Raw genomic sequence first — 26319 nt, 5'->3', positions numbered from 1 at the left:
CGTGCGTGTCATGCAGTATTGAGCCAGCCGTAGCTAACCAGGATTAACAGAGAATAGGGGTAGTCTGCCCCGGCGATACTGCGCATCTTTGTGACGTAGGCTGGATATTTGGAAGCCTACCATAGAAGAAAATGAAGGGTCACTATGGGAAATGTTTGTCTCCACACACTCTTTCATGGCTTTAGATGAGAGAGGTCCCCGTTAATCTCCGGGTATTGGTGAATTATAGGATAATATGAATAACCCTCCATATGTCTTTTTATTGCCATCAGGCTAATGTATAAGCCATGGACACGGTCGGGTCGAAATTAAAAGGACTGACTAGGTGAAGAGCACCTTAATCCTTGTTGATGGAGCTTCCTTGTTCTTCAGTCTGGTAGGATTAAATGCTGACTGATGACTTTTCTTTATTTTAACCTCGACCAAAATAAGCCAGATGACCTCATGACCAGAGGAAGACTAACCCTCTATTCTGTTAATCCTGGGAGTTGACATTCTTGACATAGAGATGTACACAATAATTTTCTTGCAATAGTCATTCTGTATGGTTATCTTGTCCTTTTTCAGCAACATTTATGTATAAAATTAACTGTGATGATAAGGAATTGACTAAAATAACCGTGTATTAATTTAGTGATTTGCACCACTTTTTCCCTGGCATCTTCCAGCATTTTGAAATCAAATTTCACATCAAACTGTTAATACTGATGACAACATGGGAGTCATGCTGTACTACCCACATACAAGACACTTCTATTTTATTTTAACATATATTCGATGTCAAATTTAATTTAAATATATCAGAAAATACACTGCTGTGACAATCCCCCCTAGATAACTGTATATGTCATATGATTGATCCTAGATTCTTTGATTCTTCATCCAAATAATTTCTTTTTAAATCTTAATTTACCAAAGCTTTTCCTGACTAACTTTTTCTGTGTAAATTTGATAATATAATGCATTAAATAACAGTTTGCAAAACATCAAATCACATGAGCATATATGAGAACTTCTGTACTCTACAGCGGGTCAACTTAATATGGACAAAATTAAAAATTTTTTCAAACTGCTTGATTTACAATTAAGTTTAATTACCATATTTACGTTCTTTTTTCCTCAGTACTAAATGCAAAAAATTTTCCCTCCCAAAACTGTGTGGCAAGATGAAACTCTCTATTGTACCGACAGACTGACAGCCAAAACCTTTTAAATTTTAATGAAAAAATATTAGGCATATGCACAAATAAATTTACACTCAAAGTTTTACTACAATTTCATACCATGACAAACTAAGATCCAAATGTATCCAATCATGGAAAAACTGATCTCCTAAGAATGTCCCATTTTCGTTAACCAAACGAAACCCCCAAAAGCTTTATGAATAAGAAGTGAGAGCTCTGACGATGACAATGAATAGCCTCAATGCACTCTAGTTGTTAGGAAACTTTACATGAATTCATCTAGACTGGACATGAATTTGTTAAGTATCAACATTTCTCAAAATTTGTGAACTTTTCTTCTTCTTCCTAATCCATTTTTTAACAAATTTATGCTTTGTTTGATATTCTATGTGAAAGAGAAGGTATTCAATCAGAAATATATTGGTTAGGCTGATGTGTTACAGACACTAGGAGCATATCCCTATACTTTTATATAAAAACATTTTTACACTGTTTGATTTAAATAAGTTTAAAGATTTCACTTAAGTCCTTTTTCCTGAATACTAAAAACAAGAAGTGTCTTTTCTCAAAACTGTGCTAATATGAAGCTCAACTAATGTAATTGCCAAAATATACAGCTAAAACCTAGAAATTTCAATAAAAAAGATTAGACATAGGTACAAACAAAAATTATACTCTCAAGGTTTTACCATAGTTTCCCAATATGTTATTCATAGATGGAGTTTCATAAGCAAACATGTCAAGCAATTTAAGTAAAAATACAAAAGAAAAAATGTATAGGGACATAATTTTAATGTTCAGTGCGCTCTTCCTAACAGGCTATATTGACGTATATTTACTGATATGATTTGTCATGATTTAATGCAACCTAGTCATCTACCCAGGACTGACTACAAAACTATGTTAGCTCACTACTTACTAAACAGTTCCAAGCAAAGGTCACACAGTCACAGATATGCAACTTCTATCAGAATGCATCAACTGGAAGGTTATAAGAGCATCTGTAACAAAACAGGTGAAAGACCATCATGAACACAACAAAAAAAGGCAAAATATGTGAAGAGTGAAATACAGACAACAATCATAAGCCCACACCTCACGATGAACAAGGAAGTAGTAACAGGAAGGTAAACTTTGAGTAAGTTTTTCCTTTATAACAGAATAATAGGCTCTACTAAGATAGTGGTTTGTCCTTCATAGACAAAATCATTTTTTCTGTGCACTGCATACCAGCATTTCTGGAAACAAATAGGAATTCAGTAAATAAAAGATTAGTTCAGCTTTGTCTTTGTATAAAATATTTATCCTTCATTAGCAACATAACAATGTAGTTTGTAACACTTTTACACAAAGTATCAAATACCTTAAGAGTAATATTTTATCATTCATAACTTTCATCAACCTTACGTAAATCTTAGTAAGTAACACCTCAACTTAACGGACTTCTGTACTTATCTGCTACATTCATCGTTATTTTTTGCTGTTAGCTCTAAGATACCTATGAAATTTTTAAGTGCACGTTATAATATAGGGTCTTCGTTACTTAATGAACTTTGCTAAAGAAGGCCAGACCCCTAAAGTGTCTGTTAAGTTGACGTGCTACCTATCAACACAGATACATAATTCATGAAATGGTCTTAATATAATCACTATCTTGAGACTTGGCTTCTTGAATTAAAATGTAATATGTAACTATTTTTAAAGCTTTCGTGATCTATATCAATGAAAATATACAAAGGAGGTAATTCTATAACTACAAAAAAACCCTGTCATCCATTCAATACTGAATATGAAAATATTGAGGGGTAGCAAATATCCAGAATGAAAATTAAAATCTTTATACACAATAGAAAAGTCATGATAAGATTTTACCCAATGTAAGACCTTAAGAATTCCCCATGTAAATGAAACTGCTTTTTATTTAGCAAATATTCAACATTCAACCCAATTAGTATGTACATCACAATGGAAGTTTTATCTGCATTTCTATAACCTAAATCACTAAAACAATAATAGAATGTGGTCAAAATTCATTAAAAAAAGTTTACCATATTTGAAGCCCATGTTTTGAATTTGCCACTCAAAATTTAACAAGAACAGTTTTTCATATTCATTATTGTATAGTGGTTTTTGTTATCCTGACAGCAATAGTACAATAGCAATATTTGCAACAAAAAATAGTTATTCTTCCAAAAACATCACCACTTGCTTTAGTGCTTTAGTGGTTTTTGGTTTTACCAAAATGGTGACAAACCGAAAGGTCATGAAATCACAAATGAGATTTAAAATAAATTAAGGTTAACATGGGGATAAGTATCAAACAGGATTGAAATTTCTCCTATAAACTAATATATGAGTAAGGATTCTAGTAAAGATAGTGTCACTTAAATGTTGTTGGGAATTCTGTTGACCTTCTGACAAGCAAGTTGTTACAGGAGTGCATTTTATGAGATAATTCTGCAAAATTACTGAGGTGTAGGTCGACATTATGCTGGCATATTTTGTAATATCTGTAACTAATGCAACAGACATCCTAAAAATAATATGCCTTATATTGTGTTTTAGACATAGATGAAAATGACTAAGAAAAATCAGGATATGATCTGCAATTCTAAAATTATTATTATCCACAATGAAATGGGATTTAATGTTACTATATATTACATGTAAGGTTACGAGGAGGAACATTATGTAAAATCTCAAGGAGGGCAAAATATAATTCACACAATAGCTGAGGTACCTCGTCATCTCTTGTCAGCAAAAACAATGCAGTGTAATCTTGTACTGGAGAAGACTAGGAAAAATTCATGACTCCATGAGATTTGTTGGTAGAGCACATTTTAAATTTTTCAGTTAAATTTCTCTATAATTATCAGTAATTTTTCTTATCAATTTTTCATATGCAAACAGAATAACTGTAACCTCAGAAGACTATTACTGAAATTCATAACTTTAAAGATACCACTACCTTTGTATTTGCTTACACTACAGGATACAGTACTTACTTGAAATTAAATGTGGCCCTTTCATAAACTATTTTTGAAATTTTCTCAACTTTTTACAATCACAGTACTGTTTAGCAAATGTACATTTAGGAATACAACACTGCACTGTCTGTGGGATTTACAAATAGAAAACTTAACTTTAAACTATAATGATATTCAGTTATTCCTTTAAATGCTTATGAAAAATCATCTATCAAGAAAAAATTAACTAAAATATGCATTACTGTCCTAGTACATATTTTTCAAAATATTTTCTCATTTCAAGAAAAAATCTTGGATTTATAACATACTGAACTACAGTATGCTAAAACCTGACAGTTAGGTAGTTAACAAGTCACGTCTTATTTACAAAAAAAAAAAAAAATTAATTAAATACTGGCTTGTACACCTGAAAACCAACAATAGCCCTATTCTTTGGCTAGATAACATTTTGCCTGAAAGTGATGATAAAATCTCCATTTTCATCTCTTGATTCTTTGAGTTCCTCTCCCAAAGTAATAATTTTAGAAAACAAATGAGATGACAATTTTATAGAGCAAAACTATATGATGTTAAATGCTAGTGAATTGACTGTACGAACTTTCTCAAGTTACCTAATAAAATCACAGAAGCCTTGTTTCCATCATGAAGAAATTTGAATCCTTTCTCCAATACTGATTATGGACATATTGCCTGACAAAAGCTGAGGAGTGGGAAGGGAATGTCTACGAATATGTAGTCTGTATAGTCCATCATTTTTTTAACACAGTGATACAAATACTATAATATTCAGACCTATACATCATATGCTTTCAGAATTATGTACACTTTACAATCTGCTTTCATTAAACTTAAGGAGGTAAATATACTGTAGTGTTTCAGTAGTAACAGTAAAACAAGATAGAAAACTCAAGATATTAATCACTAAAAACTTATGATAGTCCAGCTATGAAATCTGCACTTATATCTTCCAGTCATAACTAATCATGTCCTGCAGTAATAAAAATGTACTCACAGAAAACAATATATAATCTCAGCATTAATTTATGTCTCCGACTTTGAACTCCATTTTCTTCGCGCAAATAATACTAGCAGTCCTTATTACTGTGAGAATCTTGTGTAGTGTGTGATAATGTTAATATTAAAGAAGCATTCTGGAATGTCTTAAATGACAAGAACTCTATTGGGTCTTCACAGTCAGTTCTCTTGATAACACTCATTCATGAACATGAACTTCCATGAATATGAGAATTAAAAATGCTTAAAAATAAATAACATTAATTATTCTTTACTATATAAAACACAAGATAATTATATAGTAATATCAAAATACAGTTGAGAGTATGAGTAAAATTAATGAGGATGAACATAAGAGGAGTTGTAGCAGAGAAGTAATATTAGTAGTAGTAGTAGTGCATAATGATGATGATAATTTTGGTAATACATCATATTCTAACCTCTGATGCACAACGCTACATAAGTTCTTTTTCATTTCTGGCAACACTGCACAAAGTTAATCACTTCCTATTTTCTTAACACTGCACATCTATCATTATCCCATATTCAATTTCAAGTTTGAAGTCTAAGAAGTTGGTTGCAATGTACAATACAGTGTTCCTTGGTTCATATTCATTTGTCCCCAACAGCATAACTGCTGATAAGCCAAATTTACTTCCATCCACATACTTATTTACCTCAAAAGCATTTTTTCACTCGGACAATGAATATTATGTGCATTGCTTACTTTCCATTACATCAGCCATCAGATTTTGCTGACTAATTCCCCAAAAACAGACAGATGTTGGGGTGCATAAACCAAAGGACACTAGAGCTTCATAAATCAATTTCTGTTTTTATACTCGGTACAACATTCTCCTAGAAGATTGGGCATTAGGAAGTTATTAACAAGAAATATAAGCTCAGTGTACAACACTCAACTGTTGCTTGACTTTGTACAACATAACAGCACATACATCATTTTGGTCTGATAACCCCAAATTATTTAACATCTTTGTTCTTCCTTTTCTTCACTGTCATGATGTAAGAAGAAAAACAATGTAAGTAATTATTTCATTTCTGTTCAAATCATATCTGTTGAAACCATATCTAATCTCATTTCTGTCGAAATCATATCTGTTGAAACCATATCTAATCTAACACATTTCTTGCATCAAGGACTATACTTGTTTTAAAGTTTCTGGAATTCACTCAACCTAGGCAAGTTTGCCTGCACCAAAGAAAGTCTCATGTCACTGACGTTTAGCAAAGTAACACCAATTCAAAAATGTGTCTCTTTGAGTGCAGACTTGTTTATGCAAATATACAAATTCTCCTCTTCCTCCCTGTGGGAGGCTGGACAGCATGGATCTTAAACTAGAAGACATGTAAATACACTTCATGTATTAATGCTAACAAATTTATCCACATGTAAGAGTTTGCTATTTTGCACCCAGGTCAGACTGTTTTGGGGATTTTTGGTAATTAAATCAGGTTGTACATTTTTTCAGTTTTGTGTACTAAATCATTGTTTTAAACTGGAGTGTGTTAACGTGGGCACTAACCGTATCTTTAATAATTTACTCAACCATGTGAAATCATGATTTCCAGATATACATATATAATGTCTTAAGCAGCTATCACATGTAAAAAATCAAAGTTGGAATTTTTAAAAGCAAACAAAATAATTTTTTAAAAATGGAATCATTGTTCAGTTATCAGTCTATTAATATCAGTATTATTTTTCTTTGAAAATAGTTTCCCAAGACCACTCAAATTTTTTACTCTCATTGGGTTCAACCAAAGGGTAGATTCTTAAAACATGAAAACTATACCAAACATAAGTTTCAATATAAGTTGGACTACAAGGGGAGATGAGACCAAAGTAAATAAATGTCAAGTATAATGCAGAAAGCAAAGCAGATGGGGCAGAGGAGCCAGTGCAAAGAGCCTTTACTATACTGTGCAAAACACACCGCAGGGGATAAACATCTACTGGGAAACATATTGATTACATTCATCAGTTATCTAAACTGCTTGTTGTCCCAGTTCAATTCTTGGTTACATTCAGTGCTTAAAGGAAGCCCAGATCATTCCCAGTCTTAATGACAAAAACATAAAGCGCATAATAGCATTCTCATAGAAACCATTCAGGAAAATATTGGCAATGATTCAAAGTATATTTTCTCAAAAGGTGACTAGTTATTTATTCTCATTTCTTCACTAAAACAGTATTGAAGAAATGAAGTAATCAGAGAGGGGATGTATATAAAACTTCTCTCTCAGCCTTAGCCTACTATGAGAGATTACTAAAAATCACACCTACAATGCATTCCTTGTAATACATATAGAGGCCATATTTTAAAAGAGAATTTATATTGAATTTTGTCAGGAACCCCCTACACTAGTACATACACCATTTGGTATCTTCTGAGTACTGAAGTATAAATTGCTGAAGGTTAAATTAAATGTATGACAGAAAAATATTTCTTATGCAATGCACAAATTTCCCAGAGAAAAGGTGCCTGCACCAGAAATCAGGCAAGATCGTTAAAAAAATCTAGGCTATTTGTCTCTTGATTTGACATTTAGTTTTCAAACATCATTTACCAACTAACGCACCAACTATGTCCATTCCAAAACATTTTACTTTGATGAAAACAAAATACCCATTACCCAATCACAAGTTTTCTAAGTGTACACAAAGGACCCCATTCTGAGCTAAGTGTATACAAAGGACTCCATTCTGAACTATCTAATAGCTCTACAGTATATTAATGATGCATTAGCAATTTTCAGAAAAGAATTCATATAAATACTAAACCTGAAAACTCTTTTCAAGGTAAAGGATAAGACTTCATTACCTGACCACAAATGACTACTTTGCTAGTCAAATTCCAATGAACAAAAATTGGTATGCTAGAACCTATGGTGGATAATTTAAGGTATTTTAAATATAAGATTAAAAAAAATCACAGAATAAACAGAAATATATGAAAGACTTGAAATTACATGAAAGCTTAGAATTAAACTTGAAATAAATGTAAATTATATCCACAACTTTACAGGAATCTGTACAAAAACCAAATAAACAAATGCTCTTCTTTACATAACCTCCACCTGTGGAAGTCTTTCAACTTCTATAAAAATCCAGCACACAAATACCTCTAGCCTTTCCCTCTATTTTATCATTCAATTTATTTACGAGACCTCAGGTATATATAAATTTCAGTTATAAGGCCCTGAAGACATAAAACCCTCCTTGGAGTGTAATGTCTTATAACTGTATAACTTTTTCAAGAGGTATGTCTTTGTTGAAGATGCACCTCAATATTTCAAAAGTCTGTCACTTGCTATGATATATAATTATTTCAGGTGGAAGAATCATAGGACCTCATATCACTCACCACACCAAATAAGGCAAATATCTGCAAATTTATACTTTTTCTGGCCTACTTAAAGCAACCTGGCACAAACAGCCTCCTTCTACGTGCATCTAAAACAAATTCTCGCAAATTCTTCCCAGTATATATTTCTTGGTTTACATACAAACATCACAGAGTTTTTACCAGTTACAAAATATACAATCCAGATAAGTTACAATATGCAGATAACTTACATAGCTGTATAAAAGCACTTCAGTGTGAGAAAATTTCTTGATGGCATTTTCTGGCAAAGGAACCTGCACTATCTCATGACAGGTCTAACAGAATACTGAATGTGTAAAATTGGATACGTCTCCGACACATTCACATGATGCGTTCATATTCACCATTACTCTGCCTGCTGTAAAGAAACAATTGAATGTAATTACCAAAATATTCATGTCAAATTACAGTACAATTCTTTATATCTATACATATATATAAATAATTAGAAAGAATAGAATAGAGAATCTTGCAAGAAGTACCTTAATCACATTCATTAGACAAAGATATTGGTATTGACACTGAAGCAACCACATAAATAAATATTTGTATGAAAGGTGAAAGATTTCAATTTTAACTTTCAACGTTTTTTACATAAACTAACTGATAATGAATTTCCAATGAGGATGCTTAAAAACTTCTTTGGGTTTTCTAATATCTAAAATTTAAGTATTCCTGTACTCTTATGTATCTTTTGTTTATATGTAAATATAATCATTTACAGTATATAATTTCCTTGGCTATCATAACCCTTAATATATATACAGTATTATGGTGGTACATTATCATATTCTGATGACTAATTACATAGCAGTGTCTATGAGGGTAGTTAATAATATACTGGTAATAATTTAATAACTGTATATACAATATTGAAACACATTGTTTATGTTTGCACAATACTTTTACATTACAGATACAGCGAGCGCTCAAGAACTGCAGCTTGCTATGTACACAGCAAGTATTGAAAGTGAACATAATGATGCACAGGACAAGATGTATATAATCATGCAGCTTTTGCATATTTATGTTCTTTATCATTGACTCAACTTTCACTTTTATGTAAATTTTTGAAAATTTTTTTACTTTTATGTAAATTTTTGAAAAAAAAAAAAAAACTTAAAAGCTTCATGAAATGTACACAGCATTGAAGGTCATGCACAAGTAGAACTAAAGCCGAAACTGCTACCTGGTTCCAAGGCTAGGTCTACATGCATCTGGAATTACTTGTGTGTTTTTGTTCCTACTGTAATAAATCTATGTCTTTGTGTAATAAATGTACTTACTTTACCTCCTAAATTTTCTCTGATTATTCCTTATAATTATATATATATATATACTGCATACTGTATACCGTATGTATGTATTACTGTTGAAAGGTGTTCAGCTCTTGATGTAACATGTGGTATGCGTGCAGTGTGTGTGTCCAGTGGTTAGCAGCAAGATATCTTTGAGGGTGTTGGTCGACCATTTAAACGTTGTCCAGTGTTCAGTGAGTTTTGGATTCTGTACTGTAGCTGTACGATGAGAAACTGCCGCAGCATTTACTCGTGAAATCTCTCCCACATCGTTCATGTTTTAGGAAACTTGTTCATTACTATGTGAGAGAAGTGCATCAGACACTGTACGTTGCAGGCCACTACATAAAACAAGAGAAAGCATTGGTCAAGTTAATTTCCTGCATTCTCTGGGAATACTGCAACACATTATACAACAAACTGTTTAGAAGAACTGGGAGTTTTCAATTATTTCTCTTTTATTAATGATATGGTTCACCATATAGTAAACCATCTTCAAGGAAAAATAAGAAATCAGCATTCAAACATTTAAAAAGGATTCTATGGGGATTTGGAAGAATTTGAAAAAAGATTTATGATCTTCAGGAAGGACTGGTGGTGCCTCCGAGGTCATCTATTAATGAAGAGGAAAGTGGCATGGAAGAGACAGTGAAGGAAGCAAGAAAGCTTTACTTTTACCAAAAAATATATATATGTATGTATATCAAGTATAGTAGTGGATATGACTGTATTAGTTAACTCAGTAAATGTTTATATATAAAATTTAATTAATTTCATGTACATATTACTGTATATACATTATACTTTTTTATTCATATATAAAAACTGATAGTACTTTGTTTTACCTTGCAGGTGTTAAAAGTGGACACAATGATGGATGGTACAGCACAAGAAATTTATATGCATATATATACATGCACCTCCTGTACATTTATGCTGTCCATCACTGACTTTACATTCACTTTTTCTTATTTTATGAACTTCTAATACTACCTAGTCCAAGGTGTACAGATATCATTACTGGATGTGTGTTTTTATTTCAAAGGAAATTTTTAGTTTACTTCACTAAAATTAGTTTACTGTACCTCCAGCAATTCAATTTTCAGTGATCAATCCCTTCTTTACATATAAACATTTAAGTAGTTAACTCCCACTATCATACTTACTACTGAATTGTAGGTATCAGGAAGCATAATGTACCTTCATAATATATACAGTAATGATTATGATAGCTAAGGCATAAAAAATAAACATTATATTTACACATATGCAAACCTACATAAGAGAACAGGATTACCAGGATTGAGATATCAGAAGAAACTTAATTAAAGAACCTTTAATTGAATTATACTTATGGTTCATACAAGACTTCTTACATCCAAATTTATTTGTCAGGTTCTTGGCCGTGTTGGAAATTTTATCATTGACCTGTTAACAAAAAGCTGAAAATTAAAGATAAAATCAACAACCATACAAATACTGCATTTATAAATATAAAAAAATTGCAAACATATGACACCATACGTCAAACCGAGTGGTGTATTTGAGAAAAAAGTAGGCAGTCCTAGTACAGTGTTTCAAAATTAAAATATCTTTTGTCATAAACTTTAGTTAGAATTTTATTATTATTATACTTTTATTATCAATATTTATCAAATATACTAATTATAAGGGCCATTATTAGTTTTCTAAGAAAAGTAATCTATGAAAATTTAAAGTAATCTACGAAAATTTAATTTAAATACAGATCTATTTATCAATAACATTTGGTTATCTACATACCTAGGGGTACATATTTCTATATCTAATTCTGCCTTCTATGGGATTAGTATGTAAAAAAGTATTCTTAATAATGTAAATATAAATAGCAATGTTAGGGCTATAATAAGCAACCATTGAGATTCCTATTTTTGCCTGTAAACTCTCTTATAAAATTTAATATATTTATGGTTAATACAAAATTGAAATACTTTAAAAAAGCTAATTTTGTTATTTTATAGTAAATCATTAAATTTAGAATCAATATATTAATAATATAGGCAACATGGAAGCTAATGAGACTATCATGCAGTAATGTCGCATTTAATGCTAAAATCAAAAGATACTATAAAATTACCAGTTCCTTCAAGATTAATATAACATGCCTAAATAGATTCTAATATTTTGTTATTTTACATGTAGTTAAGCTCACAAAAAAATTTTGAACTGCAATGAACAGATCTTGTAACATCAAAAATACTGAAGGTAATTTTATTAGCAGATTCAGTACCATGAAGAGAGAGAAATTTGCACAACCACTGAAATGTTAATAGATGTAAGAGGTTAGATTACATAATAAAACAAAAACAAAAACCTTAATAAGAGAGAAGACAGAAATGAACAGAAACATTTTGGGGCAATGAACTAAAGTCGTAAAAAACTCCTGTTTATTGTTAAAGGTTAAGATAAATGATAAAGCAAATTAATTATAACATGATTTTGCACTGCATTAACAATATTCTGGGGGCTTCTCAAAATCTATTAATAATCTTTCACATTAATGAAACACACTACTGTACTTTGTAGAGAGGTCCTGAAAATGTAATCATGAATATTTCATATTCTTGACACATACTTTAGTATGTAGAGCATCAAGTTTTACTTACTTGCGGCCACAACAGCATATAGAATTGATGAAATCATGAATAGTCTGTTCTCCATCATCATGGAAGATACCACTGGAAGGTTCCTCAGTGCATTCATTGATAAATTTCATCAGGTCAGACGTTGGAAATCCTTTCCGATAATATTTCTGAAAACAAAATATTTAATTCTTAATTTCCACAATAAATATTTCTTTTAAGAAATGAAAATAAAAACATTTCATATATTTGTCTTTCTTAAAGCAATACAGTACTGCATTTGATATACTTCATCAGCAACTAAGGGCAATATAGCAAGATGCATTGCTTTATTACAATGGACTTTGCATGAATGACAAGTTTTCACTTATTAGTACATACATCTAAAACGTACTACACTTAAAAAAGGAATTATCACTAAATGTTCCTTACTTTGATAGTTTCATAGGCATCCATGATGATGGCAATAAAAAGACTTAATATGACGTAAATGAAGAGAGAGATGAAAGTGTAGAGGTAGATGCGTGAAAACCACCACACAACCGGATCCTTCCCGGATGTTGACGAAAACGTTGCAAACATATCGTCACCATTGATAAGGCTATACAAACATTCCATTGTTGATGAAAATGAGCGGAACTGTAAGAAAAATAACGAATAAAAGATGTTAAAAAAATGTAAATCATACACCTAAATAAACTGGATTGACTAAACAAAGAAAATTACTTTTAACAGATTGCAAAAAATACAGATACCTGTGGACAAGAAGTTTTTTAACTTCAAAATAGAGCAGTCAGACTATATATATATATATGCTATGTAACAGAAAAAAAATGGTTCAGCCTAATTTTTTGTTCTTCAAGTACAAACCATTTTCTTAAATACCCTTATGTTTTGGCTTGAGAGTGGGTGACATTTACAGTAGTTAGTAAAGATCTAATGTAGACAGCATGTGACAGTGGCCCACTTCACTGAGTGCAAAACCCACAAGACTCATGGTTCTAATCACTACAAAGCATTGCTCTTGAACTGATGTGTCTATGTGCAATCAGAAGGGAAGGGTAACCTCAGCATAAAGCAATGGTTTGAATGCAAAAACATAAAACCTGACCTGCAACTGACTGACAAAAAAAAAAAAAAAATTATCTTTCCTGCAAGTCCAGATACCCACTTGGAACTGTGGAAAGCATGTAGGATGGCAGTCTGCTTTGAATAAAACAACATAACTGAGAAGAAATCAGGAAAACGTGACAAGTAGAAAGAAGGGTACATGAAAATTGCAGCAGAGGTCATCACACAACTGAGAGACAGTATTTCAATAAGGGCAGAAAAAGCCACAGCCAAAATTTCATGAGTTTGAAGTTTAATGAGTAATTCCAATACCAGTATGGAAGTTTGTATTTGAGAGGAAATGAGGAAAAGGAGTAGTACTGCCAAACCACCTCTGGTATCCTTCCCAATTAAAATTACTAAAGGAAGGACTTTACCTCACATGACTTTGTAATAGCCCATGGTCTACTAACCAATCTCTCTTTCTCTATGGTAATAAAATCACCCTTTTAGCATGTACCTTTACTTATCTGGCTGTGCATTTTGAAATTAAATGTAAGGCTATTTAAGGAAATAGTTTGTATTTATGAATCAGAAAATGTCTAAAAATTATGCTGTTAAACATCCTACCTTGAGATGATATGGGCCTAGAACCAGCCAGCCACACAAGCTGTAGCCAGCAAATACCATTAATATGCAGATTGAAAAACGAAGTACATTGGGGATGCACTTCTTCACAGTTAGTATCAGGACCTATAAAAAAATTAAGAATCAATCATATCATTTTTATCCAAATCTATAAATATATGCATATAAATATGTCAAAGTAGAAACAGCATGGAAAACATGTAGAAAATAACCTCAGGCTTCAACACCACATTAAAATTAAAACACACAAATATAACTGTCTGATTACATTAATTGAAAAATAGTAATACTACAAGTCAGAAAAATCATATATCAAGACTTTATGAAATAATAATGAAAATGAAGAAAATGAGAAAATACCAAAGGACAAAGAATATCACCACACACATCAATCAAAAGGAAAATACTGTGGGTAGGTGCAACAAGGGTAACAAAACAGTACTTGTTCCATCTAGCCAAACTAGGAACAAAGAAACTAGTTGAAATAAAAGTACGGAATTTCTAATAGAAGAGATCCGATTTACTATTGTAAAGTATTACTCAAAACTTGATTTTAACAAATGCACTGTACACAATATGATAACCCTGTAGGAAACACCTAAAAATTCAAACAATTATCAGGCAGATGATTTAGTAGTAGTAGTATTAAAGTAGTTTAACCAGACCACTGAGCTGACTTTCAGCTCTTATAGAACAGGTGATTTAGACAAATTTTGAATTTCAAAACAAAAATTACAGTAATTTATTCTCAAGTTATTTTCTTTTTCTTAAAATCAACTACCATACACCAAGACATTACACTACACCAAGGAAGCCTATATGGTGAGTCTTTTGAAAACCCCAATAATCACATTTTGCATTTTACTTACATTGTAGGTTTTGAAGAATCCCAGATACCGTAATAATCCAAACCAAACCAGCATGTTTCCAACCCCTAGAAACAGGGAACAAACATTCCAGGTGTCCAGAAAACCTTCATAACTCTGAAACAAAACAACAAACATATGAATGCACTACAAAACGACTCATAATGTGTACTCAAAAATTGGTAACTTTAAAAAAAGTAAAATAAAAAAATAAATGAAATACAATCAATATTTGCATACCAACCCATTACTTGTAACTGACCCAAAGTTTGTGGTCAGCAAATTTACTTAACACTTTATTATTAAAAATTTCAGAAAACTGTTTGCTGGTCAGCAGCACTTCAAATATGCCTCACAGACTTTGAGGTTCCAGGTAGTGTAAACCTCACTTGTGAAATTTAACCGTTAATTGCAATTGATCACCAGGGTTAAAGAGTGAGCACTTCGATTACGGATACTGTAATGGTTTTGTACAAACACTTACAATTCTACCTGAAGAGCAACTCAAGGCAGAGGACCGAACTGCTAAAAAAGAAAGAGCTCTCAAAAAAACAGGTCATATCTGTAAGGCCTAAATTCTGGGAAACACATCAACACTTAAGAAGTTTGTTACTGCAACTCCAAAGGATATTTTTGGAATAAATGTAGAAAAGGACTGTAATCAACACAATCCAAGGCAAACAACTAAGTAAATGCCATGTGTTGTAGAATGATAAAGGGAAAAGGAATAAGGTGATGGACACACAATCTGCTGATTTTGAACTGAAGCAGATATCACACACTGCTCATATTACAGGTTCCAAAGAAAAAGTCAAGGTCCTGTATGTGATATCACCCCCAGAGAGAGAGTTTTGAATGGAAGGACAAACATCTTAACGTGTATGGTACTGCATGGCACAGACACTTTTTCCATCTAAGAAAGCTCTTGAGAATGGATCACTCACAGTGATCAATGGCAAACCACTCTGGCCATGGCAGTGTTATTTCCACTGGCAAAAGACATCGGAGCTCATACTTTCTCAACCACTAGTTTCTCAGAAGTGAAAAAGCTCTCATCCTTACAAGTAAAGGGTCTTTCCTCCTTAGAAATTGAGAAGCTCTTATCCTTACAAATGGAGGCGCTAGAGCCTTTACAATTGGAGAAGTCAAGTGACTCAAGTCTTGAGCGGTAAAATAGTTTCAGCCCTTGAAATTGAAGCAAATCAATATCTTAGAGGTGGAATTGCTCAAAAGAGGCTCAGTTTCTCACATGTGAAGCAGCTCAGTTCTTCAAAAGTAGAACAGCTCAAATCTTAAGCAGAGGAGTGACTGTGATCTTGAAACAAATGCTGGGAGGATTAATGTCAGTATGCTTCCTCCAGCCTCAGCTGCTATGAGCACAGAGCTCACTACAAAACCACCTATTGTCTTAATCCAATGTTACAGATTCTGGGGAACAAGTGCTTTCTTTGACAGTTATGGAGCTGCTCTAAAAATGGCACCTGCCTCTGCTTGACATGAACTTCTGCATGTATTACCATGTTCAAGGGTTCACTGGAAAAGAACACTACTGCCCTCTTCATTCCACAGAGTAAATGTGATTACTGAAGCAGCTTATAAACCTCACCCTGACTTAGTTAGAAAGCTAGAAGATGGGACTCTGCAATGAAATGTTGGCAGTCAAATGTTGCCACTTGTTCTACATAACCTCCTTCATTAATGAATAATAAAAATGCTTGGAATGTCCGCTTTGGATATGGCAGGCACACCTGAAGAGAGAACAGTGGTAGCAGCTGGAGCAGTGCCAACTGTCCTGACACAGGCACAAGCATCATTAGAGGAAATGTTTTATGCCACGGCCACTGAAGCTGCACTGGAGAAGCTCATAAAACTTGCCCCCTGGGCAGCATAAATCGAGGATAATTATTCCAAGGCTGAAAAAAAAAACATTAGACATAGTAGTCTTCCTCTAATTGTACTTGGACAATCACTCTTCAAACTAATCTATAAAGGTAAGGCAGGGAAGATTAGGCAAACACAAATGTTCCCTGACAAGCTGAATGCAACATTAGTATAAGGGCATTACATATCTTAACAGATAACTCAAGACACCAGCACTGACACTTATTATGGAATATAACTCTCAAGATCAAGAAACATCGCAATATAAAGACAGGTTATCAAAATACAAAATTGGAAGCACACAGAAAAGCAAAGGCACAACTTGTTCACCATGCTACAGAACATTAAAAGCAAAAATGCAAAAGCACAAAAAGAATGCAATGATGGTTGGTATAAGAATTAACAAGAAAACCCTAAAAAACAAACTCACAACAAATAAGGGAAGTAAAACATACTTATCATCACACCATACTAAATAACCTAAAGATGTAACCTCCAGTTAACAAAAGCCAAAAGTAAGCCTTCCTATACAATCCATGGCAAAAACAAGAAGCTCCCCAGAAAATACCAGACATCAAATAAAGAAGCTGAAGAAACTAGCCATACCAACAAACAAAAACCAGCATCAATTCATCTCTCAGCAGACAAGGAAAACTGATATGCATAATCTTTCAGAGCTTCCAACCAAAAAATGAAACTACTGACAACTTTTCTCCCATTAAAACACAACTAAATTCATTAAAAACAACCAACGTTCTAGCTATAACACAAAAATAATGAAGAAGCACATATAAAAGGAAAATGCAATATTTAACTAAACTTGAGAGCCTGGGAACATACTCACAAACATGGACAAACAAAGAATGAACAAATTAACATCTGAGATCTACTGGATCTCAATGCACATGAGCACTTCTTACCTACTGCAGTCTTTCTACTCTTCTTCCTTGAAAAATATTTTGTCAGGGAACATTTCATGACAAAAGATGCACAGTAAGTGAGGGTTTGTTACGAAAAAGCACGATACAAAGTTGACTATGGAAGAAAGTCAAAGGGAGCTTCAGAAGACACAACATGGGTTGACTTTAGCATGGAAAGTCTGCAACCTGTTACCAACCACCATTTTTATTTGTTTTCATCAGTTTTCAAGTACAGCTTATTTGCAATGGTCATGTGTGAAGGCTTAGCAATTATAGAGAAAAGTACTCTAACACACGGAAAAACAAGGAAAATAACTGTTCTCAAAATGCACAACATGCTCACTGGGAAGAATCTTCAACATAGTGGCACACTGCAGTAAACAATATAAAATAAACAAAAGAAACAATTAACTATAACATCCACTAATAATGAAAATGCAATGCGAAAGGAGTGGTCAAATACAGTTGGCCTTGACTTATGTGGGGTACTGGTTCCAAATTCTTTATAACAATAGCAAGACAATGACACTGTTAGTTAAAATGAATTGTTACATAAATCTGTTTCTCTTCTCCTTTGAATCATCAAACAAATGTTGCAGAGGTTTTTAGAATGTTTTTATTTTCCACGGGAGATGAAGTATCTGTTCCGTCAAAAGATCGTGTCTGATAATCACATCTTTTATTACTTGGTCCTCATGAAAAGCTGCTGAGTGTTTTCAAAGTGTCCAAACAGATTACTCTGGCTCCTCTAAATCTTATACATCTTCATTATTATCAATTTAAAAGAGTTCAGAGGTCTGGTTAAACAAATCATTTATAACTAACTAACCATTATTATCAATTGTAAAGGATTTTACCAGATCCTCCAGTCCCTCACTAAAAAGGGTTTTTCTGCACTCCTATATGTGCCTCAACATCATTGTTGTTTGGGAATAGCCAGAAGCACTGCCAGTTATAAAGAGGACCTTCAAGAACAGCCCACTGTCTTCAATTAAATTTTCACCTAAGGAGCAAAATGACTGTAACACCACTCCAAGAACAACCTGATTGACACATGCTTCTTGTTGCTGTACAGAGCATGGACTGTCAATTTTTGTTTTCTTACAGCCCAAAGGATTGTTTGCTCAGCCGATGAGGCCTGACTTTACTCTGTGGTCTAAGGCATCGCCACATAACACCAGAATAAGGCAATCTGCTGAGGCCATGAACCTGGGCATAGTTCACACTCCTATGAATGAATTTGCAACTATTCATCTTCTTCCATAATGAGCCCAAATGAAGACTTGCTCTTGATAGAGACATTCCTCTTCTTGGACTCTTTTAGTTCTTCTGGATAGCAGATACTACTTGGGCATTAGCCAATGTCAATTCTCCCATGACCTTGAAGTTCATGTTGCAACATTATAGGGGTTGATCAGTTTAAAAGGGAATAAATTCATTTAATGGGATCTGGCTATGATGGGAATAAAGGACATCATACACACAAAATTAATGCAAGAATTCTATTCTAAGATGCTTTCATTTTTTGCCCCTTTCATTTAAAAATATTCAAGTGCCTATTCCTTCTATACTGACTGCCCTACGTAACTCACATTAATACGGTACAAAGCCACTGTATGGACTTTCAAAGGGATAGAAGGAAAGAAATCTTAGTGAAAATCATTGATTTGTGATGTATAATCTTACAAACTGCCAAAATGTTTTTGCATTCTTTGCAAGAACTTTATCACACATAACTGTTATTTTTGCCACAGTAAAGTCAGTACCAATATTTCTACAAATGAATTTTTTCTTCTCTCTTCCTTACTGAGATGAGTATCGTCTTATCACTTCATTCATGTGGATTCCACGAGGCGCACAGTCAAGGCAAAGTCAAGTTTTGCATCCTGGGACCTCCTGGAATTTTTTTCCGATGTTTACCATCAGCATGATTTCAAATACACAAAATGAATCTCACATAAGTCAAGGGCCAACTGTGTAGCATTACTGAAATGAGTTTCATACTGTACCTGCGAGTCAATTAAGAGATTTCATGAGACGAACTCCAGTAAAATCTTCTTCGCCAGCTGGCTTTCCAATTTCTTTTTATTATATACAAATAAATCCCTGCTCTATTATTCAAAACTAAATGAAACTCCATGCACTGTACATGACTAACAGAAAATCATTGCCAACCCATTCTTTTACAACACAAGCCTATAACAATGTAATCAAATTGCACTACACAGGTCCACCTGTGCTGCCTATATGTATTTCAAACCTTACTCCTCAGTCTCTTGAAGATAGGACTTCATGCAAAAAAATTCAGAACCCATAAAAAATAATTATTAAACTAATTATAAACTAGTTATAATTAATTATAATAATGCAATAGAACCTCAACTCATATCAGGATTAAGTGCCTACTGTATAAACTTTAAATACAAAAAATACAAAAGATACTGCAGAGTAGAAGAAACAACTCTTTGGAACCACCAAAGAAAACAATATAATACAAACGAGAAAACCAGGAGCAGCTGCATCTTTAGCAATATATAAAAATACACAGTTTTAGTAAAATATTACAGAAACTGAAATACTGGAAATGCAAATTAGATCATTATAGGTAAAACGTAGTGTCCTTATAACTGTACGTCATGCAGGTCATCAAAACTTCAATGGTTCATTCACTTCCCTACAAATTTAACTATGCAAAGACTGTTGGCAGCCATCCGCATTTTTTCCTGCCTATTAATTTTTATCCATTCCCATTGGGGTCTGCTGCCTGGATTTTACACTTATTTCAACTTAACCTTGCTTCAACTCTACTTGTTTCAACTTAACCTTGCTTCAACTCTAGCAGTCCACTCCATCAACAAAGACTGAGAAAGACAGCTCAAAAGTCTGGATCCTAACAACTGGAGACAGTAAAACCACCTTCTAACAAGGGATCAACTGATGCTGTAGGGAGCAAGTGCAAACATGGATGTGAGGAACCAACTTCTGTAGAGACAATAGATGCATACCAATACTTGCCAAGAGTCAACCATTAGACAAATGAAAAAAGGCACTTGCTAATGGTCTCTAGAAGGTGGCATACCTTGTCCTTGAAGGGCAAACCAACACCACAACAGTGTCCAAATAAAGTCTCAGATAATCTACCTGCATGGATAGAAACAAAACTGACCTCTCCAGATTGGCCTGCAGACCCAAAGACCAACACAAATCTGGAAGGAACTGCAGAATCCAGTCAATTGCCAGCAGATGAAGCAGAAACAGCTCATAGGCACACTGAAAAAGGGGCATGTCAGCCAAAAGGTAAAAAAACAAGGGAAATAACTTACAAAATACCAGGAATCCCATTGCAACAACAACCTGAGATGAAAATGCATTAATATGATAACCCATAAAAGGCACAATCGCAAATAACAGAGGAAAACATTTGGTGGTTCTGGGATGAATGATAGCAAAACTTGACAACAGCAATAAGCACAAAAGAATAAGCTTGGCAATGCAAACTTGGTGGAGTTGACTAGGCATGAGCAGTATGGCTAGCTATGATTAATAGGTTGTAATAACAAAATAATAATAATATTCACACTGGGGCAACAGCAAAACAACTATTAACAACACTACAGGTTCATGAAAAATAGGGAGGATGACTCATGGATACCTGATGCTCAAGGTGGTTGTACTGTACACTGAGACTACCTTAATACCTAAGTCTGTTACACAAACGACCCTTGAACTTAGGGATAATTCAGGACACAAATGCTGATAAAACTGTATTAGCAACTGATGGGGTTGTGAACAAACAAAAACATACAATTGATGAACATCCTTTGCCAACCTACTTTACAATTTTTATGTCACCAAGAGGCCATGTACCATCTCATGACTTTTCTTTCCAATAGGAACAAATGATTTTTACTCTTCTTGCACAACTAAGTACACAAAAGTCTAAATAAACAGGAGATTTTCAAGTTACATTTTGTACTGAATAACATGACCAGTACTCTGAATCATAATTAGCAAAAACCTTACATCCAGTTGTATGAGTTGAGGTTCTAGATTGTTATAAAGACAAGTTGTAAAAATAAAAAGAGCTTACCATCTGCTTACTGGTTTTCACAAATTCATATCTGTTGATGCGTAAAATCTACTTCCATGCATGTGAGAGAGAAAAAGAAACAAAAATAGTACATCAATGCCCAAGCAAGTACAAAAGTTAGTCATTTCTACATGCAAGAGAAAGATCCACAACTGTTTGCAATTAATTTCAAAGCCACTTTCAGGAAAAACTTACAAACTACCAAGCTTATAAAAGCATAAAAAGGTTTCCACATTTAAGTTAATAAAATCCAACCACCAAATGCATTAAGTAAATAATAAAATGGGGGATCCTACATTTCAAAGTCAGAAAAAGCAGATAAAGATATGAAATAAAAATATTAGTTCTGGCTCTCTAGCAACTAATAAAACATACTGAAACTATAAATAAAAACAGACTAATATAAGGCTAGGTGCTCTCCACCAACTAGTAGCAACTCTCAAAAAACCAGTTAATAAATATATTCACCCCAAAAATTACAACAAATTAATATAAGGTTAGGTGCTCTCCACCAACTAGTAGAAACTGTCAAAAAACTACTCACAAAGGATTGAAGGCATACATGGTATTAATGGCATACAAAGTGCAATAAAGCAAATCCAAATCTTATTATTATTACAGTGCAAATACATACCCCTTCTTCCTCCTTAAAACAGAGCTGAGGAGAAGAGAGACGCCAAGAAATTAGGTGGAACATCTGCAAACCACAAACATGCAATTTCATTTCACACTATCTAAGCCTCAGTAATCCGGAAATACGGTCTCTGATAAAAAAAAACCCACCGCATCTCTTTAATATGGAAAATCTGTTGGATTTCCTTTCATGATGAGCTGACAAGTGGCAACTACAAGTATACGAAGTGTTTGAATACACAAACCTTTCCTTGCTGGTAAAAGTTACTACATACTGACAACTGCAAAGATACATACTACACATACAGACTACATATGTACACTAAAATTACATTTTCTAAAATTATTTTGTCTAAGCAAATACAGGTTTCTGTATTATGAAAGTCTACTGCACTGACTAATAAAAGGACAGAAATCCATAGATTTTGCATATCTTGAAGAGGGAAGAGAACTAGTAGATATGAAATATCTTATGAACTCCCTTCCACACGAACAAAGAGGGCTAAGTATACTTTTTGTACAAGACTTGCAACTATATTTTCATAGATGGAAAATGTATAGAATAGTCTGCATTACTGAGGCTTATCACTGTCACTCCTAAATACTTTGTTAACCCTAAATTTTCTACAGTGATGAATTTTAAAATTACAAAACACAAATTCAACAAAACTACCTGAACATCTGAACTGACTAAATCTGTAGTAATGAAGGTTAATCTACATCCACAATTGGAAATTATTATGACCAAACACCTCTCATTACCATTACTGATCTTATTATTATGAGAATAAAACCAAAAACACATGCACTTTTTACTTCTATAGTCTCTGACGATTTTATTAATTCTAAATGTTATTTTAAAAATAAATATAGCACCTGCATTTTTAGGGAGGGCAGTTCTAGCAAGAATGCAATATTATAAAATGAATTTAAAGTTCCCATCAATCCAAGAACCATATGAGAAAGCAAATTTCCACAGTTCTATTGCATGATCCATATCCAAGACATATTTGCATTTTACAATCATTTTCCTGAATTCATATTTGACTGAATATCACTGTATTGTGAAGAAACAGTGATATTAGAGACGTTCTGTTAAGAAAAACTTAATTAAATCTACACTTAAAAGTGGCCTTAATTTTTTGCTGAGCTCTTGAATATTTTGCAATTACATAGTATTCAATCATACAGCTAGCCTTTTAGAGCTAAAGCACTGACCTTTGAATTACCCAGCATATAAATGGAATCTTTAAATATTAGCATTAGTCAAGATAATCCTTCCTAATGGCTATCATTCACAGAAAACAATCAAGTCCATGGAGGAAATAACTTATATTAATAGAAATTGCACCACGCCAATACGTAATTTCACTCCCACAAACAAAACAAAAAAAAAGAAACTATGATAAACATACCTTGCTCTCCAAACCAACTTTGAGGAAAGAGCCCACTATAATCAGCAGGTCATTTACACATATCAGAACATACCACATATTGACAAATTCCCATCGTTCATCTATTGTTAAGGGCCTTCCAACATATCGAACGAAGAACTCAGCAGTTGCCTGCAAGATGAAATAAAGATCATGTGCTGTTAACTGCTCTACCACTGAACAGAATATTTGAAAACAAACCACATCTTTGCAAGGTGTTAAAAAATGGGATGCTTTACGTTACAGCAAACAACGACTCAGTAGTCTTTGTAGTGTACTTTTGAACAGCATATTCAAAAACAAACAGTATCTTTGTAAGGTGTTAAAAAATGGTTAGTTTTACCATTACTGTGGACAATATCTTTCTTTGTCTAAGCGTTGATAAAAATATAAACAATCCACTGAGACGGTCTTGTACACTAACCTGCATGAGTAAATTTCCTCGATAAAGCGCTCTGACACACATGATGAGAGAACTGATGCAAACAACAATGCTTAAAATGTTCATTGTTGCCCTCCAAATCTGTGAGATGAGAATAGTTTTAACAGAAGAAAGATGGCACACTGCAGTATTACATATTCATGACACCTTCAATATCATATTTCAGTCTAATAAACTTCTATGGCTTCTTTCAAAGACGTTTTATCCGTGCAATGCATAATTATGGGACTATGAGTTCTAAGACAGACTTTTTCTGGTATGGTATAAATGGCACCGAGAGACACCAACAAGTTCATCCTTTTCAATCTATGAGAGCTCTCACTAGGCATACCAAGGCATGCTTATCCATCTCTCTTTACACGTGACAGCATAGGATTGAATAAGTGTTGCTATAATACCATATCTTCGGGAAATTTGAGTCTCCAAGTTGAAATGTCTAAACAATGGAACTATGAATACAATTTTCAGGGGAGAACATCCCAGACGAGTCTTCTGTGACAGTTCTCTCTTAAGGAACTCGCCATAAAGAATGTAGCTCTAACAACCATCACTATCCCCACTACTTAGCAAACCTTTATATATACAGTGCACAATGGTTTTCCTTATTGTGGGACAAACATGTGACAAACTTTCCACATTTTCTCTATTGTGCAATTTCTGCTTGAATCAAAATCTGGTGCAGGATTTCCCTGTTCTTTTCCCATTAAATTCTAGACCTCCTAACTCATCCTCTAATTTCCTTTTCACCCACTTCTTTGAATGCCTATTCTTCTTTCTTTATCACCAAATGCCCTAGCCATTTAAAACCTCAAGATCATAGTTCTGGACACCATATATACTTCTTCATTGGTAAATATATCTCCCAAACATTACTCCAGCCGTGAATTACTAGCAACAAAGAAAATACACAAGTTACCACATGCACTTACTATGATACTTACAAAAATGCCAAATCCTGACAAATTCTGATGAGGATGATGGTAGCGATGGAAACAAAGCATTACAAGTATGATAAACATAGCCAGTTTACAAAAGTTGGGATAAGGATTCATTTCCAATCCTAATAAGCAGTGAAGCAAGGGGTGTATCAGATGAGGCATGGGAACTCCATTATCAGAACTTTAAAACTGCTTTAGATGAAAATGATCAATTACTAACAATTAACTTTTCAACTATCCATACAAATGACCTATATCCTGTATCTAGCTTACTTTAAATTGTATAAACTGTTTGTAAAAACCAGCATCTCCTTACCTTTATGGTACTGGATTCTGATGCCAAATGTATAGACCCATCACATTCCAACACACGGGCAGCAACATCAAGTTCGACTAATATTTGGCCATCATGATCGTGGTTATTAAAAATGACCTGTGGAGAGCACAGAATCAGAATTACAAAACATTTACCTAAAAAGACATAACTGACAAAAAATTTGTTATACGAATCAATGTCTTATAATAAAAAAACAAAACAGGTAAGTTTTAAAAAACACGATCAAGAATTTTTACCTTCCCAGTTAGGTGGTAACACTCTGGTGTATCAAATGGTAAGTTGACTCGAAGCTTTATGGTGCGTAAGTTGAAAGTAAAATCAGTATTCAGTAACAAATCAAAGTCAAAAGTAACATTCTTCTGTTCCAAGAAATCTTTTATATTCCAGTCCGTAGCATTTGCTTCTGAAGGCGGGATATCAATGCAATCTGCAATAATTACAAATAAATAGTAGAAAATTTTTTAAAATTTTGAAGTGAATTTTGACATTCTAAGGCAGTCTCTGAAATCATTCAATCCTGCATTTTCCAGTATGAGTATTTAAAATCTAAGAATTTTCATTTGTTATGTT

General features: G+C 33.4%; 1 protein-coding gene across 13 annotated transcripts in view; it reads right to left on the bottom strand.

Annotated features, from left to right (window-relative positions):
- Positions 1–2459: 2459 nt before the first annotated feature.
- The window catches only part of LOC136856621 (mucolipin-3-like), a 54147-nt gene continuing 30287 nt past the window's right edge, over positions 2460–26319 (bottom strand). For 4 of the 13 annotated variants that reach the window (XM_067134561.1, XM_067134563.1, XM_067134555.1 and 1 more), the window contains exons 6-15: positions 25986–26176; positions 25729–25845; positions 24457–24555; positions 24015–24164; positions 22601–22663; positions 15079–15192; positions 14192–14314; positions 12944–13150; positions 12536–12681; positions 9916–10231 (exon numbers count right to left, since the gene is read on the bottom strand). In XM_067134561.1, coding sequence (XP_066990662.1) covers positions 10171–10231; positions 12536–12681; positions 12944–13150; positions 14192–14314; positions 15079–15192; positions 22601–22663; positions 24015–24164; positions 24457–24555; positions 25729–25845; positions 25986–26176 — 1271 coding nt within the window. In that variant the 3' untranslated portion in view covers positions 9916–10170. Of the gene's footprint in view, positions 8951–9915; positions 10232–12535; positions 12682–12943; positions 13151–14191; positions 14315–15078; positions 15193–21966; positions 22015–22600; positions 22664–24014; positions 24165–24456; positions 24556–25728; positions 25846–25985; positions 26177–26319 lie in introns of those variants that run through there. The other 9 variants (XM_067134565.1, XM_067134566.1, XM_067134560.1 and 6 more) reach the window with 6 other exon arrangements.

The sequence above is a fragment of the Macrobrachium rosenbergii genome, chromosome 36 (genome assembly GCF_040412425.1).
Source record: "Macrobrachium rosenbergii isolate ZJJX-2024 chromosome 36, ASM4041242v1, whole genome shotgun sequence".
Taxonomy (NCBI): Eukaryota; Metazoa; Arthropoda; class Malacostraca; order Decapoda; family Palaemonidae; genus Macrobrachium; species Macrobrachium rosenbergii.
Note: the sequence above shows the minus strand (reverse complement) of the source record. Positions and strands in the feature narration are given on the sequence as shown.